Source organism: Balaenoptera ricei, chromosome 13, assembly GCF_028023285.1.
Source record: "Balaenoptera ricei isolate mBalRic1 chromosome 13, mBalRic1.hap2, whole genome shotgun sequence".
Taxonomy (NCBI): Eukaryota; Metazoa; Chordata; class Mammalia; order Artiodactyla; family Balaenopteridae; genus Balaenoptera; species Balaenoptera ricei.
In genome coordinates this window covers 20,690,029-20,714,364 of record NC_082651.1, presented here as the reverse complement: position 1 = coordinate 20,714,364, position 24,336 = coordinate 20,690,029, and the positions used below count along the sequence as shown (strand labels likewise).

Below are 24,336 nucleotides of genomic sequence, written 5' to 3'. Positions count from 1 at the left end.
CATTTCGGCTTGCAAAAGGTTACGTAGGAATGCTCTACTTTCGGATAGCGGGAGAAACCTGTATATGGCTCCATCTTGAGAGATTCTGATTTCAGGTACAGATGGTGGTAACTTAAACTCTGTATCATGATAAGCTTTCTAGGTAATTGTGATGTTCTGGCAGGTTTGAATTCCACTGCCTTTGTTTCTGATGGTGGGAACTTTTAGATCTCATTACAGTCCTTTGGAAGGTTTACTTGAGGATTCCAGAAGCCCTCCAAGTTCTTGCCAATCCATTTGGCATCTTCTAGACCTCACCACTTCACAGATACAATACCTGTTTCAAGGGAGGGAGAATCCAAGCTTGAGCCTCTTCTCCCCATGGGCCAAGATTAGAAATGGATGGTCTACTTGTTCATTGTGCTGTGTTGAAGGGCTCGGCAAGATCTGTGCTTTCTGGGGCAGGGCCAAGTGGAGGTGAAGGGGAATGAGGCAGTAGCCTATGGCACATAATTTTAGGGAGAACCAAAAAACTGAGTAATCAATATAAATAATATTTTCTGCAGTATTTTAAAAAATTGAAATTAATGCAAAAAAATTCATGATGAGCATCTTATCAACATTGTAAATAAAGACAGGATCAGTAGCAAGGCAGTGCAGAGCTATATTGAAGCCTGAAGCAAAAGAAAAACCCAGGAATACTGATCCTGTTTTTATTTACAGCGTTGCTGTTTTGTTTATGATGGGTGACTCTCCTTAGTCTTGGCTCTGCTCCAGAGCTTCTATCTCTTAATGTCTTTACTGTACCTGCTATATGAGAGAGTTTACCCCCAAAGTCTCAATGTCAGGCTGTTTTCTTTTTTCTCCTACATTAGTGGCAAAAGGGCTGACTTTTAAATTTTGTGATGAGATGACACCTTGGACTCCAGATTTGAAGACCTATTTGAATTGTGGTGTCTGTTAGGTTGTCTTGCTCCAAATGCATTTCTTTCTGATGTTTATCACATTGATAAGAGCTTTTTTATGGCACTCTGAAGTGCTTCAGAGAAAATGGAGAGCATTTTAATACTGCTGATTTACTCTTTCAGGTCTACAGTAATTTCCTTACTGCCTCATTATAAGGCTTGGCTTAATTTACTCTACACATAATGTTTACTGATGCACATATGGTGCCACATTTCAGGAAACTGTACCCAGAACAGGTATTTTTGTCAGGCTGGAGCATGGAAAATTTCCTTCATATACAGAAAAAAAGGTAAGAAATTTAATCATCTCAACAAAGAATGTCCTCCAACGAGAAGGAGAAAAATCACACTCATCTTTAACTTCAGAAAGAAGGATACAGTCTCTCATTTTTTTTTATTGGAGTATAGTTGCTTTACAATATTGTGTTAGTTTATACTGTACAGCAAAGTGAATCAGCTATATCTATAGATGTATCCCCTCATGTTTGGATTTCCTTCTCATTTAGGTCACCACAGATCATTGAGTAGAGTTTCCTGTGCTATACAGTAGCTTCTCTTTACTTATCTATTTTATACATAGTATCGATTGTGTATATATGTCAATCCCAATCTCCCAATTCATCCCACCCCCCCCTTCACCCTTGGTATCCATATGTTTGTTCTCTACGTCGTCCGTGTCTCTATTTCTGCTTTGTAAATAAGGTCGTCTATACCAATTTTTTCAGATTCCACATATATGCGTTAATATACGATGGATACAGTCTGTTTAAATGCTTATTTTAAAAGCTGAATGATGATTATATGATTATATGTGCATAAAGATTTGCAGTTACCCCTAAAATCAGAGGGGGGATAGGAGTAGGGGAAAAGGAGAGGTAGGAAAAGAAAGGAATAATATCTTCTGAGTTTATTTCTCAACCAGCTTTGAAAAAAGAGAGATGGATTCAGTGGTCCTGGACTCATAAACTCTTAGAAGTAGAAGGGACCTCTAAGGTCTTTTCTCAGGGCAAAAGGTCTTTCTTCAGCATCCTTAACACCACCTGCAACAGCCTCTGCTTTAGATATGGGAGCTTATCCCTTTACCCAGCATCTGGTACCATTACTGGGCAATTTTAGTAGCTAGGAAATTGAGTTAAGATCAGTGATTTTGTAATTATCAACCATTGATGTTGGTTTTGTGCTGCAAAACTGATTTTTTTTCTACTTTGTCTAAGTTTAAGGCCCAGATAAAAGCTTCAGTAAAGAACTCTATTTAAAGTTTCAAAGACCTACAAATAGTGATTATTATTGCATATGAATTCATGGCTTCACAACCACTTGGCTTGCCTTTCCATAACTCTGAATGCTAAGAGTGGTTAGGCTTAGGAACCGAGCAGCTGCTGCTGTCTTGTCATTGAAAGCTGAAATAGCCAACTCTGTTAATCATCTGATCCATTGTTCCTATTTGTATTTGGTTATGTATGAAGGTCAAAAAAGCAAAGCTGAAACCCACTGAAACTGTTGGACATTTGCTTAACAAGTGTCCATTCTCTCCTTGACACTTTATCTACAATTTGATTCTACAATCTATTATTATCAAAAGATTTTATTTTTACAGAGTTGCATTTTGAAGCTATGACAGTGAAATTACATTTATTACTGATATAAAGCTGGTAAGTTAGTGAACCCAAGTGGGCTGATTCTGAAGCCTGTCCTTTTAATGACTGTAGTTGTTAAAGTTGATACACTTTGGTCTTAGTTTTTATTAAAATTCCATTAATGGGAAGACTATAAGGTAAATATCAATTAATAATGTCTTGAGATCCTCGATAATAATCAAAATAATAGCTTTCCTCTTTAATATCATCATTTTTTTTTCTTCCTTAAATCATCCATATCTGTGGCAAGCCCCTTGCAAGACACTGAACTATGAATGAGATTTTGATAATTATTTTCCTAATTAATCACAGGGGAAAAAAGTAAAGGACTTTCATTTTAGCTGGAGTGGGGGATAGCTGATTAAATGCAAATCGAGAGACTAGCTGACCTGCCTGGTATATTCAGTAAGAAAGAGATGAATGGATTGTGCCCCAGTGTTCTAGGGTTAGAGAGAAACCATTTGTCTTGAGGGCTTTGGTGATAAGAGGGGATTTTCCATCTGATCCAACCATAAGTGCTTGTCAGAAGTTTGGGTGAATAACCAATCTCAGTACCTCCTCTCTCATTCCACAATTTCTTGGTTTTTCATGAGTACATCAATCCTGTTAACTCTTAAGGACAGTACTTCTATACCTTTATTTGATTCCTTCAATTTCAGTGAAGATCAAGCTGCCTTTAAGTAGCTGCAGTCGGAGTTGCAGCTGCATGAAGGGGGTGACAGAGAAGTTGAAGAGTACCTTTGGTCAAGGCGAGCTGGGAGGTCCATGCAGGTGAACATGGGTGAGGGAGGGCTCAGAGTCACAGGGGCAGGAAGAAGGCAGCACTAATGAACCATGCCGACTGAGCAGATTTCCCTCAGCCCCTCCTTTGAAATCTGAAGGCTTAGATCATTGTGACCCTGAGGCTGTAGCCATAGATGCCATAATAACCAGGTGAAAGTAGATCACTTGTGACTTTCATTGTGTCTGTAAATTACCATAACAACCAGCTTGTCTGTTGCTCTTTGGGTGCATTCTCTGTGTATTTGTCCAGTCTGTAGAAGTACTCTCAATATGTTTGCCAAATTAGGAGGAAATATCAGGATTTGGAGTCCAGTCCAGGTCAGAAAACCTACTGATGTAATGAGCAGGCTGGGCAACCCAACTAGATACCCTCCTAGTCCACAGAATTTTTAGGAAAAGTCAACAGCCATTCCTCTGTTCTTTGCCTCAAAGTGTCTGCTAGAAACGGAATTTCTTAGACACCATTGAAATAACCTATGTTTTCTAGCAGAACATGAGGCAAAGAGAATAAAAGTCAACTTGGTCAAGTAAAGCAGTCAGATTGGCCCCTTGGGGACTCTTGAGGCCATTTCTAGCCTCCTTATTTCTCTTCTTAAGCAGGTAACTGCTGGGTACTGCAGATGCTCAGTTCTAAGTAAAGAGTGGGTGAATGGAGCTTGAAATAGCCAGGGATTTGCAGTACTAGTGAAGCAACAGAGTGACATGGACAGAGTGATAGGGTTGCAAGACTTAAAATCCATGGATGAAACCACATAAAACAGGTGCCTGCAAACCTGTGGCCCAAATCTGGCCTTCTGCCTGTTCAGGTAAAGAAGTTGTATTGTCAGTTTTTGTTCTCTAATGGCAGAGTTGAGTAGTTGTGGCAGAGACCAAATGGCTGCAAAGACTAAATTATATATTGTCTGGCCTTTTATAGGAAAAGTAGGGCAACCCATGCTCTAGAAGTAAAAGTCTGCTTGAGATGAAACAAATATGGTGTAAGAATCCAGATCTCCTGAAAAACTGAAAGACCTGAAGTCTGTCTCCTGCCTTTCCCTTAAACAGTGATAGCATCAGTCATGTTATAGGATTTCCACAAGCTTAGAAATGTGGAGTAATCATTAGGGCTCCGTCTGAAATGAAGCCCCTCTAGGGAAAAATTCAGCAGCTGTTGGAAACGCTGTGCAATAGTTAAAGACAGGAGGTGAAGAAGTATAGTGTACGGTGGAAGAGCTCGGGAGAGAGAAGTTAACTCAGAGGTACACGATTATCTATAACTGGATTAGAGCAGGGGAGCATGGGTGAAAGGCTTTCTTTTTTAGGAAATGTGATGGGCTCTTTGATGACCACAAATGGTCAGAAGTTTTAGAGGTTCATTTACAAGTGACATCTGTACCAACAGTAAGTGCTCATCATCCATCTTCCCTTACCCAACAGCATCTTATCCCCCCAAGTTTCCCATCCTGCTCAAGTGAACTGTAAGTGTCACTCATCTGATACCTGGAGTGGGAACTGGTAAGTTTTGCATGGGATCCTCCCAGAGGCTCTTGTATTTACACTGGGGATTCTTCTGAGACCCACAGGACTAGTGTTGTAATGTGGAATGGCCAGAAATATGGAAGTATGGGGCCAGATGATTCTATCTGGTACAAATCCTGCCACACTGTGGCAGGTGTGTAGAACTGACCCCACTAGAAAGAAATATGGTTTTAGAGAGTTGTTCTCCTCTGTATCTTGCTCTTAATACACTTTTTATAGGCTTCTACTGTTAGTCTTCTATAAAACCATCCATTCAATGATTATCTCTCTCAATTGCCAATTCAGTTGGTGCAGGGGGCATCAAATCTTTCTTTGAGCAATATTTCATAAAATTCCTAAGAGTCCTTGCTAGAGTTAACTTATCTGATACAACTCTTGACTTTCTCACATTGGATTCAAGCAGCTTATGCCCATTCAATACCAATTAATCAATGGCAGATAATAAATACTCAGAATGAAATATCCAGCTATCTAAACTTAGATCCTTCTTTGTGATAAGCAATGCCTGAGGGAATATAATGCTGGGGGTAAATGGTTGACTAGGTGTGGGAGTGAAGGATGGAAAAAAAGATCATCTTTGTCAAATTGGGATTTGTGAATTTGAACAGCCAGATTCATAAACACATAGACCTTAAGTAAAATAGCACTATTCTTGGAACCGGAAGACCTGACTCTGGTATTTTCTATGTGTAACTAGTGGACCCTCCCTTTCCTCATCTATCAGGATATAACAAAGAAAATGATGCTTGCCCTGCAAACCACATCTGTCACCCTTACCATGACATTATAAATAAGGTCAAATGAAATAATGTCTAGGAAATTTCTCTGCAAGCTATAAAAGTGAACATGCACAGGATTAATATTAAGGGCAATAAGCAGCTGGAAACTGAGTAGAACTTCCAAATACACAGAATAATCGGTCTGCTTTTCAATGTGGGTTAAGGGCTCTGCACAAGGTGTTATACTAGAAATATCTTTTCCACCTTCACCTATGCTACCTAAAATTCCACCCTTTTGAAATACCAAACCTTCCAGGTTAACAAACTGCATATTTGAAAGTATGTCTGTTCTGATGGAGGGGTGGAGAAATCCTGGGAGAACCTTTCTAAGTGAGAAAAAGTCTTTAGTAATATGATGTGAAGGAAGTTAACAAATTTGGACTCTTTTAGGGTGTTCCCTAGGCCAGCCTCCAATACACTGAATAGGAGGAACTCATGCTTGCCTCTAAGCAGCGTTTATGAGGCCAGTCAAGTATATGTGGTTAAGTTGTTCACTGTAGCTTTATTAGTAATTGGGAATTGAGGTAATAGAGGAATTTTTAGCAGTGAGTGAGAGTAGATGATTTGTCTTTTTTTTCTTTGTGTCCCTGGTCAAACATAGTGCTTGGTACACCCGGAACTCTTCAAATGCTAGTAGAAGGAATGAATGAGTGAACACCAATTACTGAGTAGAGGCAGTGGAATAAAGAAAGAGATAAAGTATATTTTTTCCTCTCTGTGAATTTCTTACTACTCTTATAATAAGGTCCCTTCCTCCTTTGAGCTAATTGCGTTATTACCTACCCCATTTCATTTTTGTGCATTTACTCTTATTTGTTTTCTTTGGTCTAACATTTAAATCTCTTTAATACTAATGTGGCATTTGTGTAGATTTTTCTTTATGGATCCTTTTTTCCCCTTGAGAAATCAGAAAAAGATGTTGAAATACACAACTGAAGACAGATTATTAAGGGGCCTTTATTACCTTTACAAGAATGAACAACTAGAATCAAGAATGTATGATGGGGAAAGGGTAGTTTCTTCAATAAATTGTTAGGAAAACTGGATATCCACATACAGAATAATAAAATGGGACTCCTGTCTTACACCATATACAAAAATCAACTCAAAATTGATTAAAGACTTGAACATAAGACCTGAAACCATAAAATTCCTAGAAGAAAACATAGGTGATAAGCTCCTTAAAAGTGGTCTTTGCAATGAGTTTTTGCATTTGACACCCAAAGCAAAGGCAACAAAAGCAAAAACAAACAAACAAACAATCAAAAACAAGTGAACTACATCAAACTAAAACCTTCTGTATAGCAAAGGAAACCATCAACAAAATGAAAAGGAAACTTATGGAATGGGAGAAAATATTTGCAAATCATATATATGATAAGGGGTTAATATCCAAAATATCCAAAGAACTCATATAACTCAACAGCAAAAAAAGAAACAATCCCATTAAAAATGGACAGAGAACCCAAATAGTCATTTCTCCAAAGAGACATACAAATGGCCAACAGGTACATGCTCAACATAGCTAATCATCAGGGAAATGCAAATCAAAACCACAATGAGATATCACCTCATACCTGTTACGATGGCCAGAGATAACAAGTGTTGGTGAGGATGTGGGGGAAAGAGAACACTTGTGCACTGTTGGTGGGAATATAAGTTGGTGCAACCACTGTGGAAAACAGTATGGAGATTCCTCAAAAAGGTAAAAATAGAGCTACCATATGATCCGCTCCTCCACTTCTGGATATATATCCAAAAGAAATGAGAACAGAATGTCAAAGAAATATCTGAACTCCCATGTCCATGCAACGTTATTGACAATAGTCAAGATATGGAAGCAATCTAAGTGTCCATCAACAGATGAATGGATAAAGAAGGTATGAGATATATATATAAAACACACACACACACACACACACACACGAAATGGAATATTATTCAGCCATGAGAAAGAAGGAAGTTCTGCCATTTGTGACAATATAGATGAGACTTGAGGGCATTATGCTAAGTCACATAAGCCAAACTGAGAAAGACAGATACTGCATGGTATCACTTATATGTGGAATCTTAAAGAAAAAAGTCAAACTCGTAAATATGGAAAATAGAAAAGTGGTTGCAGGGGCTGGAGGATGGGAGAATGGGGAGAGGTTGGTAAACAGGTACAAACTTTAACCTATGAGATGAATAAGGTCTGAGAGTCTCATGTAAATAATAAAGTGACTGTAGTTAACAACACTGTACTGTAAAATTGAAATTTTCTAAGAGAGTAGAACTTAAAGTTCTGACCAAAAAAAAAGAAAGATATGCGAGGTGATGGATATGTTAATTAACTAGATGGGAGGAATCCTTTCACAATGTATATATATCAAATCACCACGATGTACTCTTTAAATATCTTACAATTTTATTTTAATCTCAATTTTATCTCAATAAAACTGAAATTAGAGAAAGAATGAATGTCTACCCATTAAAAAGATTTGCAGAGATGTCCTTTCATTGGTTAGATTAAAATTGGGCATACAGCCTTCAAAGTCTCATCCAAGTTTAAGCTTCTCTGATTCTCGTTGGCTGGGGAGAGCCATTTTTTCTTGAACTGTCTTTTTCAGAGAACTGTTTCATATTCATCAAATGGTTGCAGATTTTTAAACTTTGTGCAAAACACTTTTGCAGTATCTATTTGAAAGTGGCTCAATACACATCATACCTTCCTCATGTCCCACCTCATTGGCAGACCATTTTGGTCATTTTTGAGACAGTTTATTCCTCTTCCTGAGTTTGTGAGTTAAACTCTATCCTTTAATCACTCTGTCCTCTTATGAAATAAGAAAGTGAATTGTTAGAATAGTTGTGGTCCATCAACTGTATTTCTTTTGGTTTGCTGAAGAAAATGTAGTTGTTTACATTGATGAATAGCCCTAATTGGGTAAAATAGACTGGTAGTGCTGAGCTAATACCTTTAAATGTCTTGTCTTAGGCAATTAATATTCCCTTGTCACACATACATTTAAACAGTTGGACGAAAGCCTTGTGTTCTTGACTCCTGTCAGACTTAATGAATGATTTTGTCAAGTCATTCCTTTCTGCCCTGTTTGATTGATAGCTAAATTTTTGTCTTCTAGCTTATGTAAAAAGTGTTAACTATGCCTTTCAGCTTGTAGGCAAGGGCATTTAAACCATTCTAATAGTCAATTTGCAGAGGAATTACATGGCCTGTTTACTGGAGGGGTCAAAAATTGTGCCCCTATTCATCAGAGACACAAATCACAGGGCTCATGAGCTAATGAAGGCAGTATTTATGAGTCCCTGCACTTGCTGGATGATACCAAGTTCAAGGTGTCCCTGGTCCTGGCTGCTTAGGACTCTGGCTCTCAATTTTGGATGTGCCTTTGCTCATGGACTATGTAATAGATAGATTATATTTGGGATGAATATGATTTGATCCTAAAACTCTTAAGAATGAGAAAAAAACTAGAATGCTAGATTGTCACAGTACTAACCTTCATCTGCACCTTTCAAAGATATCTCTATAATAATGCAGATCCCTTCTAACCTCTGTCACCACCTGGCTTATAGATTTTCATACATACCATAATTACCATCTGAAAGCAGGGGAAGTGGATCCCAATCATTTCTGGGAGGACTGTCACTTCTGTTGACTTGAGCATTTGTTGAGAATCTGACAATTTACTGTTTTAAAACACTTTGACCAATAAGTTTTAATAAGATAGTTACATAAAAGCAAGTATGACACATGGACATGTTTTTGCAGTAGATATATCTTGACCCATGAGTCCTCCATTATTTTTTCTTTACAGACTCATAAAGCTCCAGGAAGTCACAGAGTCTCATAGTGAGTATACAGGAGGTCCCTTTCAGCTCCTGGAATGGGGATTCATTAGGACTCAGCATCACTTCTGCCTCTGGAGGGACAACTTACTCCCTCTTGGGGTATCCATCTGTCCCTGGGTCTGCTTCCCATCCTCTCTACTGGGGTTTTCTTTTTTTTTTTTTTTTTTTCTTTTATTATCCTGGGGGAGTCTTCTAGAATTCTTCATGCACTTCACTCATCATCCAGAAAGCTGGATCACCTATGTTCCTGGAATTTTATGCACCATCAGTATCTATATACCTTTGCTTTCAGTCAATAATGTATGCAAAGCTGGAAAAATTTAGACAAAGGAGAGGTTGCATATACTAGTAGTTCAGAGCATGAACTCTGGGGCCAGCCTGGCTTCAAATCCTGCCACTGCCACTTATCAGCCATGTGAATGTGGACAAGTAACATTCAATTGCCTCAATTTCCTCACCTATAAAATGGAGAAAATAGTACCCAGGTCTTTTCAGAGAAATAAATGAGTTATTCCAAGCATTTAGAACAGTGTCTGACACCAAATAAGCATTAAAGTCTGCTAATATGACATAATAATTTTCCCCAATCCTTTCCTCCTCCCCTTTTTGCCACCTTTTCTCCATGACCCACTGCTGCAATCTGCTTCTGCCTTCTGTGTGCACCCTCCATTCCACCAATCTCTCTTTTGCTTCCTTGTATTGCCTCCAGCGATTATGGGCTCCATGTTCTGCTAACATTTTTACCAGCACTAAGGAAAGCTGCTGTACATGCTGGATTGAGGCCATCTCGAGATCCATGATGACCCAGCACTGCCTGGGATCCTAAGGCAATATTTCATTCTCTCTTCCTATGAAAGCAATTGCCCTTGCCTACTGTGGAGTAAGAAGGGGACTTTGGTACGGTCCTGTGCATACTGGGACAGAAAATGGAGCCAGCAGAAGAAGCCAAGTACCTGCTGCTATTCTTCAGGATGATCCCTGACCAACCCTTCCCTGTCTTAGTCCCCATGACTTGTCTTTTCAGTACAGTTTCAAACTAAATAATTTGTTAAATCTATAAAAATAAGAAATTGCAACTGTGATGTTTTTAAGCATAGCCCAGAGCTTATAATTTTACATGTAGAGCAGACTACTGTTAATCCAGTGCTTTTGGCCAAAGAACTGAGTTAGAATGACACCAACTAGTCAACTGACTGATCAGAAATTTATTTTGATGGTGTATCCCCCCAAAAATGGTTCAGTGACCACAAAAACTTATTCTAGTTTAATATGTATGTTATCAGTCATCTGTTGTCACAATAGTGCAGTATAATATCTCAATGACATGCAGAAGTAGCATTTGTTGCTCAGTAGTCTAGGGTGGTCACCTTAGTCAAGCCTTCTCATGTGTATGGGCTCAGGTGCTCTTCACTGACCTAAGATGGTCTTGATGGGAATGACTGAGGTGACTTAGTTCTATTCCACATGTTTGTCTCCCTCCTCCTGGGACAAGCAGTCTAGCCTAGGCATGTCCTGCTCAAGAGAATGGTGGAGAACTAAACCAAGCAAGTCCACTAGACCAAGCAAAGTCACCCCTGCATGCATCATGATGGTCAACATCCATTGACCCTAAGCATGCCACATGGCCCAGCCCAGAACAAGAGAAGGCAGACAATACAGAGTTACATGGCAATGGGCTTGGGTACGAGGAGGGTGAAGAATGGGGCTATTCATATAACAAATCTACTACAGTTATCTACTCAGTGCTTTTTACTCCATCAGCAAGGTATGTATCAACTGTTATCTTGACTACATCAGCACTCCTAGAGGAGAAATCTAGAGGGCATGGACTGTTTATCTGACTAAACTAAACAATCATGTGTTTGTTATTTAGGGCCATGCACATTGGTGTTTCTAATGATGACAGTTGTGCTTTGAATTGATCCAGTAGGGCCTAAACTGGGGAGAGGGGTATATGGAGAAAAGCATGAAGCCTGATAAACTGTTCTTCTTCTTTTTTCTTTTTTTTAAAGAAGTAATTGGTTTCATTAAGGAAAGAAGCTAGTATCCCAATTAAAATGATTTTGCTTCACAGAAGATAGTGCCATCAGGATAATGAATAGAATGACCAAAGGATTTTATGTGTTTCTCATAAAGAAAACAAAATAAAGGGAAAAAAAAGTGATTATTCTCTAAATGCTCTTGCACAAGCTTCATAGGTATGCCTCTGCTCCTCCCACATCTGCCCCCACCCCCATCCCAAACTGTGAGCAGTGCTGTCATTACCAGTGGACTGTGTGCATTGGCAGCACCTTAGCTTCTTAAAGTGGTTTTGGGTGGATTACTGCACTGACTGATTACCTTAATTGACCTTCAGGCTGACTAAAATTTGCCTGACTTAATGAGGCTTAATTCTTGTCAAGCCCCTAGGCTAGATGGCTCCTGGCCCAGACACTTTGTTGTTTTGATTTTTCATTTTTAATAACAATTACACCCCAAAGCTTAAGGAAATATGGTAAAATATGTCAGTGATTGTGAAGAGCCCAGAGCAGCTGTATCCATGGAAAGATTTAAGGTTCAAAGTTTTGAGCCCATCTAAAATCACCCTCTACCCTGAATTTGACCTTGATTGGTGTTATCTTACATCATTGTAGTGAAGTGAATACTATTATTCTTAACAAGATTTTTCTAAACATCTGTCTAAATGAGAAGACATGTTAAAACAATCAGCCATTTGTTAAATATCATGAGCCCAGCCTAGATTTGGGTGTTAACTCTTATTTCTGAAAATCAAGATGGCACTGGATTGTCATGCTTGGAGACAATTCCACCTAAAGGTTGCCATGCAAAAACACTTAAATTGCAGGTAAGATTCAGCAAAGAAAGAAAGCTTTCCTTCTGCAGAAGAAATAGGATTTATTGGCATTAGGTATCTGGAACACTGTCCTAAGAAAGATTATGAAATGGTATTTGAGCTCAGAATAAAAGAACAGTCATGTCTGGTGTAGGCATAGAAAGGAAATGTGGTAGTATACTTGCCATTCCTATCCCAGACCATAGTTTCTGATATTGTTCCTTACAGACAACCCTTCACCTTTAATTATTTCCTATAAATGTATTTATTTTTTCCACCTTCCACCCATGCTTGAGTACCTGAATTATTGTTATACCAGATCTATTCTTTATTGGCCAATTTTGGTTTTGAGTCAGCATCTGAATTCCCTTCCTATGTCTGGGGAATTCCTCATTATATGAATTTTGGTATATAAGAAGCTAAAATGGCCAGAACATTTGTTTTTACAAAATGCTTTCCTCCCAACACCTTCCTCCTTCACCCTTGCAACTAGATGTTTACACATGACCCAGAGTTTGGGTCTGTATTTCACTCAGATAAAAATCAGGTTCATTTGCCTAAGACTTTGCATCAGAAGCTAATGACATAAAGACACAGTGTCCTAACAGGTTTTTTTAATAAATTTATTTATTTTTTAATTTTATTTTTGGCTGTGTTGGGTCTTTGTTGCTGCGTGCGGGCTTTCTCTAGTTGCGGCAAGCAGGGTCTACTCTTCGTTGTGGTGTGCAGACTTCTCATTGTGGTGGCTTCTCTTGTTGTGGCGCACAGGCTCTAGGCACGTGGAATTCAGTAGTTGTGGCGCATGGGCTCAGTAGTTGTGGCTCACAGGCTCTAGAGTGCAGGCTCAGTAGTTGTGGTGCATGGATTTAGTTGCTCCACGACATGTGAGATCTTTCTGGACCAGGACTCGAACCTGTGTCCCCTGCACTGGCAGGTGGATTCTTAACCACTGGCGCCACCAGGGAAACCCTGTCCTAACCTTTTTGAATTCTGTTCTTTCTTTCAACTAACAGGAGAGCTTTTCTGCTTAAACCTTCCAAAATCAGTTTCTAATGTTTGCAACTAAGAACTTAACTGATACAATAGGTCTTCTAGTGCAGTGCTCTTCAAACTTTATTGTGCATAGGAATCACCTAGGCTTTTTATTAAAATGCAGATTCTGATTGAAATGGAGGTCTGGGATGGACCTGAGGCTTGCTTTTGTAACAAACTCCCAGGAAATGGCAATGATATTGGCCTGGGGCCCACCTTTTAACTAGGAAGAATCAAGGGAAGGAAAGGCAGCCTGAAAGAAGACAGAATTGGCAGGAAAAAAAAAGAGATCTGTTTCAACGTGTTCTAGTTAAGTTAGAAAAAACCAACTACTATAACTAATAAACTTCAAAATGTGCAACAACTCCTACAAAATAGAATTGCATTCTTAATCATGTAACAATACTGGGCCAGTGACAGAACACTGGGAAGCTCTCCTCCATGCATTCAGGTGTAGGTTGATTGGGGGGAACAGGGGTTGTACACCATCTTCAATTCATGGTTTCCCAGGTCACCTTGGGGTCATGTCTGTATTCCATCTAGATAAAATTGGAAAAGTGTGCATGAGAAATGTTTCTTTTTTTTTGAAATTTTAAATTATAAAATAAAGCATAGATATAGAAATCCACACACAATAAGCATTATCATTATGCAAACACTCTTGTAACCACTACCCAGGTCAAGAAATAGACTTTGCCAGCCTCCGTAGAAACTCCTTTGTATATTTCCTGCCTCCCTCAAAAAGCAACATTATCCTGACTTTGAGAATGCTCACTTCCTTGTATTCCTTTGTGGTTTTATCACTCTGATATGCATCCTCAGATGATATAGTTTAGGTTTGCCCATGTTTTGGGATTTATTTTTTAGTCTCTTAATCTGTTGCAATCCCTTCCATCCCTTTCTTTTGCTTATAATCTATCTGTTGGGGAACCCGGATGGTTTGTACTGTAAGTTTTCCAGAGTTTGCATTTAGCTGAATAGATATGTGTGATGCAGTCCCATATGTTATTCTGTCTTCTATATTTTGTGTAAATCACCAAGGGGATCCAGAGCTTCTACCATGTTCAGGTTTGATCCCTTTGGCATCACCATACTTGGGATTGTGCTGTTTCATCAGAAGGCACATAATGTCTGGTTCTCTCTCTCTTTTTTTAAATTGAAGTATAGTTGATATACAATATTATATAAGTTACAGGTGTACAATATAGTGATTCACAATTCTTAAATTGTTGTACCTTTTTTGTGATGTTTTCAACCACTATTGTTCATTGTCTGATGTCTTAATTCATTAAAGGTTGCAAAATGGTGATATTCTATCATTTTGTCTTCATTTATTAAGTGGACTAAATTTATAGACAGACATTTTCCTCGTTACAAAGAATCTCAGTTCATGTAGGAAAGGCAAGATGTATTTTTGATTCTTCCAAGGTAAATGAATTGGTTCTTTGTCATCCTCTGAAGGTGACCAATTAATTATTATTACTTTTTAGTCATTATAAACTGATTTAAACATATTTGATGGGTTTCAAGCCACTGGAATTTTTATTCTTTGTGATGTTTAAATTGTCTAGTCTTTGGCCAAGTGGGAGCCTCCTGAGTTATTTTTACATGACCCTGGTAGTCTTTGATCTCTTTTTGCTGTCTGGTATAATAAGATATTTCAGGCTATTTGTATATTTCTAGCCTCAAAGGAATTAGAATCAACCATTTCCCTAAGAAGTCCTAGTTTGTTTTAGGGGAAAATTGTATTTCAAGATGTTCATTGCTACTGGGCTGGCCATTATTCTTAGACCTTTTCATTGGACAGAACTTGAAAATTGTACATGTGTGTGTGTGTGTGTGTGTGTATGTTTTCACTTTAAAGTCTCATGTGTTCGTACTGATATTTCTACTTCAGATCTAGGATTATAGGGTTTTTCCTTAACCTCTTCTATATTACATCATCTTTCTTCCACACCAACACTCTGGTTAGCAAGAACACAGGAGATGTGAAATAAACTTTCATAACTGTTTGCTTTATTTTACCTTGAAACACAATAGTGTTAGAATAGCAATCTTCATACTACCATTATAATTAAAATTACATAAGATAGTTAAAATCTTTTCACAAAAAGATCCTATTCCCTTTCTCTTTTCATTTTTACCTCTTCATTGCCAGAGTATACATCCATTTTATATTATACTCTCTCCCATTTGACTATCCTATATTCTTAGTTCTATAAACATGTATATATTGAATGCTCACTGCCAGTACTTATGTTATGTTTTTGTAGATATTATGTTGATGTTTTTCTAATTATTTTGCTGGGTAAAGTTCGTTCTCTAACAGATTCCCTAAGTCTCATAGGAACAATATTTGCTGAGTTCTTGCATGTTGATCAAATTTGGTCTGTGGCTTATATCCTTGAAAGTCAGTTTTGCTGGTTATAAAATTCTTAGCTCACATTTTCTTCCCTTGAGTATATTAAATATAGTATTTCATTTTCTTCTGGTAAAAGCTTTGCTGTTAAAAAGTCTGGTGATCATCTGATTTTCTTTCCTTTATAAGTCACATGCTCTATTTGCCTAAGTACATAAGGATTTGCCCCTTTTTTCTTTAGAATCCAGTTTTCTTGGTTGATAGCGTAGGTCACTCTTTTCAAGTACATGATATGCTTTTTCAGAAAATAGTTTATATATATATAATATATATTTCTATATAGAATATATATTTCTGCATTGAATGTATATAGAATATAATTTATATATTTTTTAATAATTATATAAAATAAATATGTAAGTGATTATATTTATATAATAACACTTTAATTGAAAATTATATATATATATATATATATTGAGGAAAACTTTCATGAATTAGAGTACTTAGTATTCTTTCTGTTTTCTTGCTTTGATTTTCTTCTTTAGGGACCTCTAGTAGCCATAAATTGAATTTTCTTTGCCTATCTTCAATATTTGTCACCTTTTCTCAAATTTTTTAAATCTCTTTTTAAAAAATTTATTTTGGGTAAAAATTTTTCTTTCTTTTCTCTTTTTATTTCTCTTGAGGCATTTGCTATTGTGTTTATTCATTCTTGTTTAGCCTTCAAATGATATTTCTTTTATTTAGAATTATTTTCTGAGTTTCATGACCTCATCCTATGATTTCTTCTTTTTCTAATTTATGTTCTTTCATATTTTGCATCAATTTTTAGTGTTTTTTTTTTTTTTTAGTGTATTTTAATATGTTTGAAATAGTAGATTACAGTTTTAATTTGTTTTACAGGCATATTTTTCTGGCATGCTTTCAGTTTGTGTAGAGATAATATATTTTTCTTATAATAATTTTATGTGAGTTTTGACCTTGATAATTTCAAATTGCTCATTTTTTTTTTTTTTAATTTTATTTATTTATTTATTTATTTATGGCTGTGTTGGGTCTTCGTTTCTGTGCGAGGGCTTTCTCTAGTTGGGGCAAGTGGGGGCCACTCTTCATCGCGGTGCGTGGGCCTCTCACTATCGCGGCCTCTCTTGTCGCGGAGCAGAGGCTCCAGATGCGCAGGCTCAGCAATTGTGGCTCACGGGCCTAGTCGCTCCACGGCATGTGGGATCTTCCCAGACCAGGGCTCGAACCCGTGTCCCCTGCATTGGCAGGCAGATTCTCAACCACTGCGCCACCAGGGAAGTCCCAAAATTGCTCATTTTTATGTGAAGTCAATCTTCCCGAAGGTTTAGACAGAGGCTAGAAGAGCAAATAGCTCTTCTAGCTTCACAGAACTCTCACTCCTGTTACTTTTGTGTAACATTTAAAAGAACAGTGGCTTAGACACAAAATGACAAATACTGTATGATTTCACTTATATGAATGATCTAGAATAGGCAAATTCATAGAGACAGAGAGTATATTTATCAGGGGCTGGGAGGAAGGAAGCATGGGGAATTTTTGCTTAATGTTTATACAATTTCTATTTGGGGTGATGGAAATATTTTGGAACTATATGGTCGTGTTTGTTGCACAACATAATTTTAAATGTTCTTACATGTGTTCATACGACCAGGAACATAACCAATCCATATTAACTTAATTAATTTAAAATTACATTTGTAAAAGTCACACGAAAGCTAATGTGCAGCTAATTAATGACACTGAATTGTACACTTAAAAATGGCTAAAATGGAAAACTTTATGCCATATATATTTTACCAAAATAAAAATTTTAAGATTTAAAAAAAACAAAACAAAACACAGTGGTTTGACTGGTGAGATAGCCTGGCTCTGACAATTGCCCCCACTTTAACTGGACTTTCCCTTTCTTTTATCTCTATTTTCCCCATCCAGTTCAATTTTGATTTCACTCCCAGTAGTTTCTCCTTCATGAGGGTCTCTGTCCTGCAAGAGAGCCAAGCCAGGTCAGTTTCAAGTGTCCACTGCACTGTCCCCTTCAGAGTTTTTCATAGTGGCTTCTGCTACTTGCCACCTTATGATGGCAGGCAAGTTATTTAACTTTTCCAAGTCCCATTTTCTTCATTTGAAAAACTGGCATAAGACTAGTCCCTATCTCATAGTATTGTTGTGAGGATTAAGTAATGTAATATGTAAAGATCTTGGTTAACCTTATATATATAACCATATATATATATATATGTCTGGCACATCATATATACCCAGAATATATGAGCTTGCCAATAAAAACATTATTCCCAAGCAGAAATTTAACACACTTTGCTAAATGAGTAACTAATTAATGTTAATTTTCCATAGACTTTGTTATATTTTATATGGTGAAATGTCCAACTCAATCCAGAGTTAAACCAAAACTAAGCTACACATACACACATGGTAATTAGTGAAAAAAGGAACCGAGATTTGTGCAAAATTCTCCTCTGACCAATGATAAATGTGTATGTGTATCACCTTATCAAAAGATTTGCCTGAATATTCCTGAATAGGAATATTTGTTTGGAAAATATACACATTGTTTACCATCTTCTCTCTTATTTATTTGTATTTGGGGTGTTTTCTCCCTGTATACATTCTGACAGTTATGAACAAAGCAGCACTAAGGTAATTGTTCAGTACAGTTTCATTTCATTTTCACACAGCTGCCCTGCTTTCCATTTTAACAATGTGGGAATGATGTGTAATTATGCACTGTTAGAAATGTGGGTATGTTTATTCTAACTTACCCTGAAGAATAATTGTCAGTACTTCTTTCTGGAGCACAGCAACTATATCATCATGGCACCTGGGCAGACACATTTTTGATATCATTAGATGTTTCATGTTTCCACTTCCATTAAATACAAACAATGGATCTATAAAGGGTAGGAGACTGCAGAGTGGTAAGGTTTTAGGGTGGCTTCAAGGACCAGTTCACCTAAAGTTCTCCCCACCTGTTGAATGGTGCCTAGATTTCTCCTTTTTCTAAAGAGCCCAAGTTTTTGAGCTGAATCAAGATTCAAAACCTGAAGGGAGACATTTGGCCAATGAAGGATGAGAGCAGAACTTTGATAAGGAAAGCCTATAATGTATTGAGCTACAGGCCATGCGTAGGTCAACTTTCAAGTTGACCTGCAATACAGTTAATTCAGAATCATTCATCAGTCATATCTCTTTGCCTTCCTTTGATGTAATAAGGACCAGCAAGATTAAAAAGAGTGTTGGAACATTATGCCTGTGGACAATGAGAACTGGGACTTTAGAAAAACTATTTCCAGGCAGTGATATAATTCATATGGCTAAACGAGTAATACACTCAAATAGACAATTCCTCTGTTCCTTAATTGTGTGTGTTTCTGTTTTTGTTTTCACTGTAGCTTCGGAAAGCAGTGATGGATCACATATCTGATTCTTTCTTGGAAACCAACGTCCCTTTGCTAGTTCTCATTGAGGCTGCAAAAAGTGGGAATGAGAAGGAAGTGAAGGAATACGCCCAGGTTTTCCGCGAGCATGCCAACAAGCTGGTGGAGGTAAGTCAAGAGAGGCCCAAGACTAGAATTTATCAGTAGGTTTAATCTCTACATATGTCTCTTGGAATTTCAACAGGCCGTCCTTCTATGGTTTTCCTGGATCTTTCTTTTATCTTCTGTTGACTCCATCTCTTGCAAAGGAAACAGGTTTTCAGTAATCTCTCCTCTAGTAGAAAATTCTAAACGTGTTCTGAAACATGTCTGCTAATTTTCCTGAACAATAAGCAGAGGCTGAAACAGGAGCAATAGAAAGGACCCTCCAAAGTGCTGAAGACCAGGTTTGATTAGAGGGAATAGAATTAAAATTGCCAAAAGGGGATTTAAACACTGTTCCCTTTTCGTTCCCATCTCCACTCCACCCACTTAAGCCTGGATTAGCTGGCCACATTATGAACATGTAAAAATCAATCCCCCCTCCCTATAAGAGATGTCTGAACTCCTGGTGAAGGATGTTGGGGCAGTAGTAGGAGTGTAAGTTCAGGTCCTAAGTATATTCTCTGTGTTAGAGACATCTGTGGGAGTTGCTTTATAAATGCAAAATTGTGCTGTGTGATTTTGAGAAAAATGTTGTTCAAGGGAAACAAAATAAAAGTGAAATGATAACCAGACTGCCTAAATCTAGGAGTTGAAAACCAACAACTTGGCAAAGGTTGGATTGAGTGATGTGGGACTACATAGAAAAGAGAGATGTTGAACAGGAAATGTGTGTTGATAGAGAAAAAGAGTCAAGGAGGGCAAGCGTCCTGGCAAATTTAGGGAATGGTTATCAGAGCCAGGTTAAAACTTTTTCAGGGTCTGAGTACTTAGAAACAACAGCAAAAACAGCAACAAAAACTCTGGTATAGCCCCACTGTAACTCAAAAATAAAATAAAATTACCAAAAACTGCAGACAACTTAAATGCAGCTAAAAATTAAATAAGTTACTTTTTGTTTTCTTTGGATGGCAAAATTAAATTCTGAATAAGTTCATCAAATATGAAATGCTCTCCATTTTTCTTGCAGTGAGTGATGGGGTTGTGCTCCAATTTAATCGTGCCCTAAGCATGTGCTTGGTTCACTCTTTGGTTAATCCAGCACGGCTGTAGCTTCTGGGGCTGAACACTCAGCCTGCAGGAAGTCCTACATCAAGCCTAGAGGAGGCCCCTGCTCCTCTAGGACACAGGCTGAGCTATCACCCATGATAGCAGTCGGCAAGCTGCACATGCAAAAGCTGAAACTACTAAAATAAAACCCTTGAACTTCCTACCATAGCTCCAGTGTCTTGAGGTGACACCAGACTAGAGCTAAAGATAGGGTCATTATTATAAGTAATATCAAGACAGTCTTTCTGGCTCTGTCCCCACGGATGGGGCAAGCACCCCATTAGTCTTCACATTCCACACACAAATTCCAAGCTCCAAATTGGCCATTGAAGAATCCAGAGTCTTTCCAAGGTTGCCTTGGAAGTTCTGGCCCCTTCTGTTATTTTGAGAAAGAGCAGGTAAAAAAGAAGAAAAAGGGGTAGAAGGATACAGAGAGGAAGAGGAGGAAAGAAAGAATGCTGAATGAGTGCTACAAAAGTTTAAAATATTTATATGTAATAAATAATAATATTAACCTACAGATACATCATCCCATATATATAATCACAGTATTTACATGATAACTGCAGAATTTATAGGGAATGTTAATTCATAGTGTCATAGGCATTAAGGATGAAGAAAAGGACATGACTTCAAAATTATATGATAAACATCTTCTACTTTCAGTCCTGGCAGTATCTTTCTGTAATTCTGTGTGTAACCTCATTTGTAGATGATGTTTGAAGTTTAAACTTGATGCCCTGTGTAAATGTGAGGTCAGGACCAAGTAGCCCACTCATCTACTCTTTCTCCCTTCTCCTGTGATAGACCCTGGACACACCCACCATTTCCCCTCATCCCATCTGTAGGTTTCACTGAAGGGGAATCCAGCCACTCTGGGTGATCCTTGATCCACAACTTGTGCCAGAAGCAGCAGCTTCATGTCATTCAGACTCCACATTTCAGACCACTGCTGATTTGCTTCTCTTAGTTGTTCCTTTCCTTCCCCCTGTGTGGTCACTGCAGCAGCATTTTAGAATTTCTTGATGCCCAGGAGGTGCCATGGCTAGGGTATGCACTGGCCTCTGTTTGATTAGAGGTGAACAGGAATTGAAAACATTTCTGTAGCTTATGTACTTCAAAGAAGTGCTTCATTGCTGATGCATACATGTAAGAAAACTTGAGTGCTGGGCTGAGAGTCACCATTTTTCCATTTTGAAAGTTTCTGTATGGACTTGGGCACTTTTCTGGGCCTTAGTTTCTGTGTCTATAATACGAAAAATTTGGTTGATATGTTGATTTTCATATCCATTAACTTGATAAATTCACTTACTAATGCCAAATTTTGACTGTAGCCTTTAGGATTTTCTGTATACACAATCATGTTGTCTGAAAATTAGGACAGTCGTATTTCTTTTTTTCCAGTCCTTGTATCTTGTTTATTCCTTGCATTATTGCACTAGCCAGACGTTCAGATCGATATTGTGGTAATAGATACTTCTGTTACTTTTAGATCACAGTAATAAAATTTAAATATTTTACCACTAATTATATTGATTGTTCTAGATTTCTTGCAGATACTTTTAGTAGATTAATTTAGTTGTCTTCTGTTATTCCTTCACTAAGATTTTTAAAAATCATGAATATGTATAAAATTATATCAAACAAAATTTCTGCACATTTTGAGACAGTTGTATGATTTTTGTCTCCTTTATTCTCCTTCAGAGGTATCAAAATTATGCTTTCCCTCAAAAAATGAGTAAGAAATTATTCCATCTTTCTGTTTTCTGGAAGTGAATGAATGTGTAAGACTGGCATTATATATTTTTTAAATATTTGGAGGAATTCACTGGTATAGCAGTCTGAGCCTGGGTATTTATTTGAGGGAGATTTTTAAAAGTACAGGTTAATTTTTTTAAAACCTAAGCCTATTTAAGTTTTCTATTTCTTTTTGGGTCAGCTTTGGTAAGTTGTATTCTAGGAATTTATTTTGATTTAATTTTGTAAGTTTTCTGCATAAGATTGCCCATGTCTTCTAATTTTTTTTAATGTGTGAGAATTTGCACTACTCTTTCTTTCTTTCTTTCATTCCTCATATGGCTAATTGGTGTCTTCTCTTTTTTTTAATTGATTAGTTTTATAAGAGTTTGATCAATTTAATAATCTTTTCTAAAACACGGCTTTCAGCTTTGTAGATTTTGTTTTTCTTTAAATTTTATTTATGCTCCAATTTTTGTATTTCTTTTTTCTGCTTTCTTCTGGTATAACTTACTGTTCTTTCTCTAACTTTTTGAAATGGATAATCATACCATTGATTTTTAGCCCTTCTTATTTTAATAATATGTGCATTTAAGACTATAAGTTTTTTCCTAAGCTATACTTACGTCTGGTTATTTTCTACTGACCTAATTTTAAGCTCACTCATCTGTGTCCAATATGCTTAAAACTGATCTACTGAGTTCAATTTTTATTTAAGAATTTCTAGTTGATTCATTTTTTTAAAAAGTGATTCCAGTTCTGTGGTATAATTCATTATCAGGTCATCTTCTTTACAAAATATATTAATCAGAGTTATTTTTAAAATCCAAGTCAAAGAACTCCAATATTTGGATCAATTTTGTTTCCGTTTTGTGGTTGCCCCACAGAAGGCAACTTTCCCTGCCCCCCGAAATCAGCTTGGATTTCAAGACTGATGATGCAACAGCAGCCACCAAGTGGGTATGAACAGCTCTATTACTCACATAATGGGACTTTCTAGGGAGAGCAGAACAGGTGCCCAAGCCAGTCCACAGTGGCTTCAGCGAAGAGAAGAACAAGTGCTTTTGGTCTTTATCAGGCTGTGGGGCTGGAGCCAATATTTCCATGGAGGGGCTGGATCTTGAATGTTTCTTCAAATTTCCCTACTGGCATCAAAAAAAAAGGTGGGTTTTCCTATCAGTTTGCCCAGTTGTGGAGCAAGAGGGAAAGGGAGAAGAGTGAGACTTAAACACTGTCAGCAGTCAAATATTCAAAATGGAGTTAAGACTCTTAATTATAATTCACCTCTGATGTTTACCTGATGACTGGAAAGTGTCATGTTTCATTTAATTGAATTTGTACTTGTTTAAATAAGCAATTATGGAGCCTTATGAGGCTTTCAAAACGGAGACTTTATTATGGTGACTGTTTTTATTATTTGATTTTATCTTGATTATTATTTATTTTTAGTACACTGGGTAATTTTTGATTGAATGGTAAACATGCTTATGAAAAGATATAGAGGGTCTGTGTCTTCATCTATTCAGGCTGCTGTAACAAAGTACCACAAACTCGATGGCCTGTAAAACCAGAAATATATTTCTCACAGTTCTGGAGGCCGGGAAGTCCAAGATCAAGGCCCCAGAATAGATGTGTTTTGGTGAAGGTCCTCTTCCTGGTTCATAGCTGGCAACTTCTCACTGTGCTCTCACATGGCGGAAGGGGAGAGGGAGCTCTGTGGGGTCCCTTTTATACACTATCTGGAGAAAAACATGGTCTGAAAGGATACATGTACCCTAATGTTCATTGCAACACTGTTTACAGTAGCCAAGACATGGAAGCAACCTAAATGTCCATTGACAGATGAATGGATAAAGAAGATGTGGTACATATATATATAATGGAATATTACTCAGCCATTAAAAAGAGTGAAATAATGCCATTTGCAGCAACATGGATGAACCTGGAGATTGTCATACTGAGTGAAGTAAGTCAGACAGAGAAAGAGAAATATTGTATGATATTGCTTATATGCAGAATCTAAAAAGAAATGATACAAATGAACTTATTTACAAAAGAGAAACAGACTCACAGACTTAGAGAACCAACTTATGTTGGTTACCAGTGGGGAAGGGTAGGGGGAAGGGATAGTTAGGGAGTTTTGGATTGACATGTACACACTGCTATATTTAAAATGGATAACCAACAAG

General features: G+C 37.5%; 1 protein-coding gene across 3 annotated transcripts in view; it reads left to right on the top strand.

Moving 5' to 3' along the window:
* The window catches only part of CTNNA2 (catenin alpha 2), a 1,194,816-nt gene that overhangs the window by 946,882 nt on the left and 223,598 nt on the right, over positions 1-24,336 (top strand). For all 3 annotated transcript variants that reach the window (XM_059943640.1, XM_059943641.1, XM_059943642.1), the window contains one exon: positions 19,175-19,327. In XM_059943640.1, the coding sequence (XP_059799623.1) occupies positions 19,175-19,327 (153 nt within the window). The remainder of the gene's footprint in view (positions 1-19,174; positions 19,328-24,336) is intronic.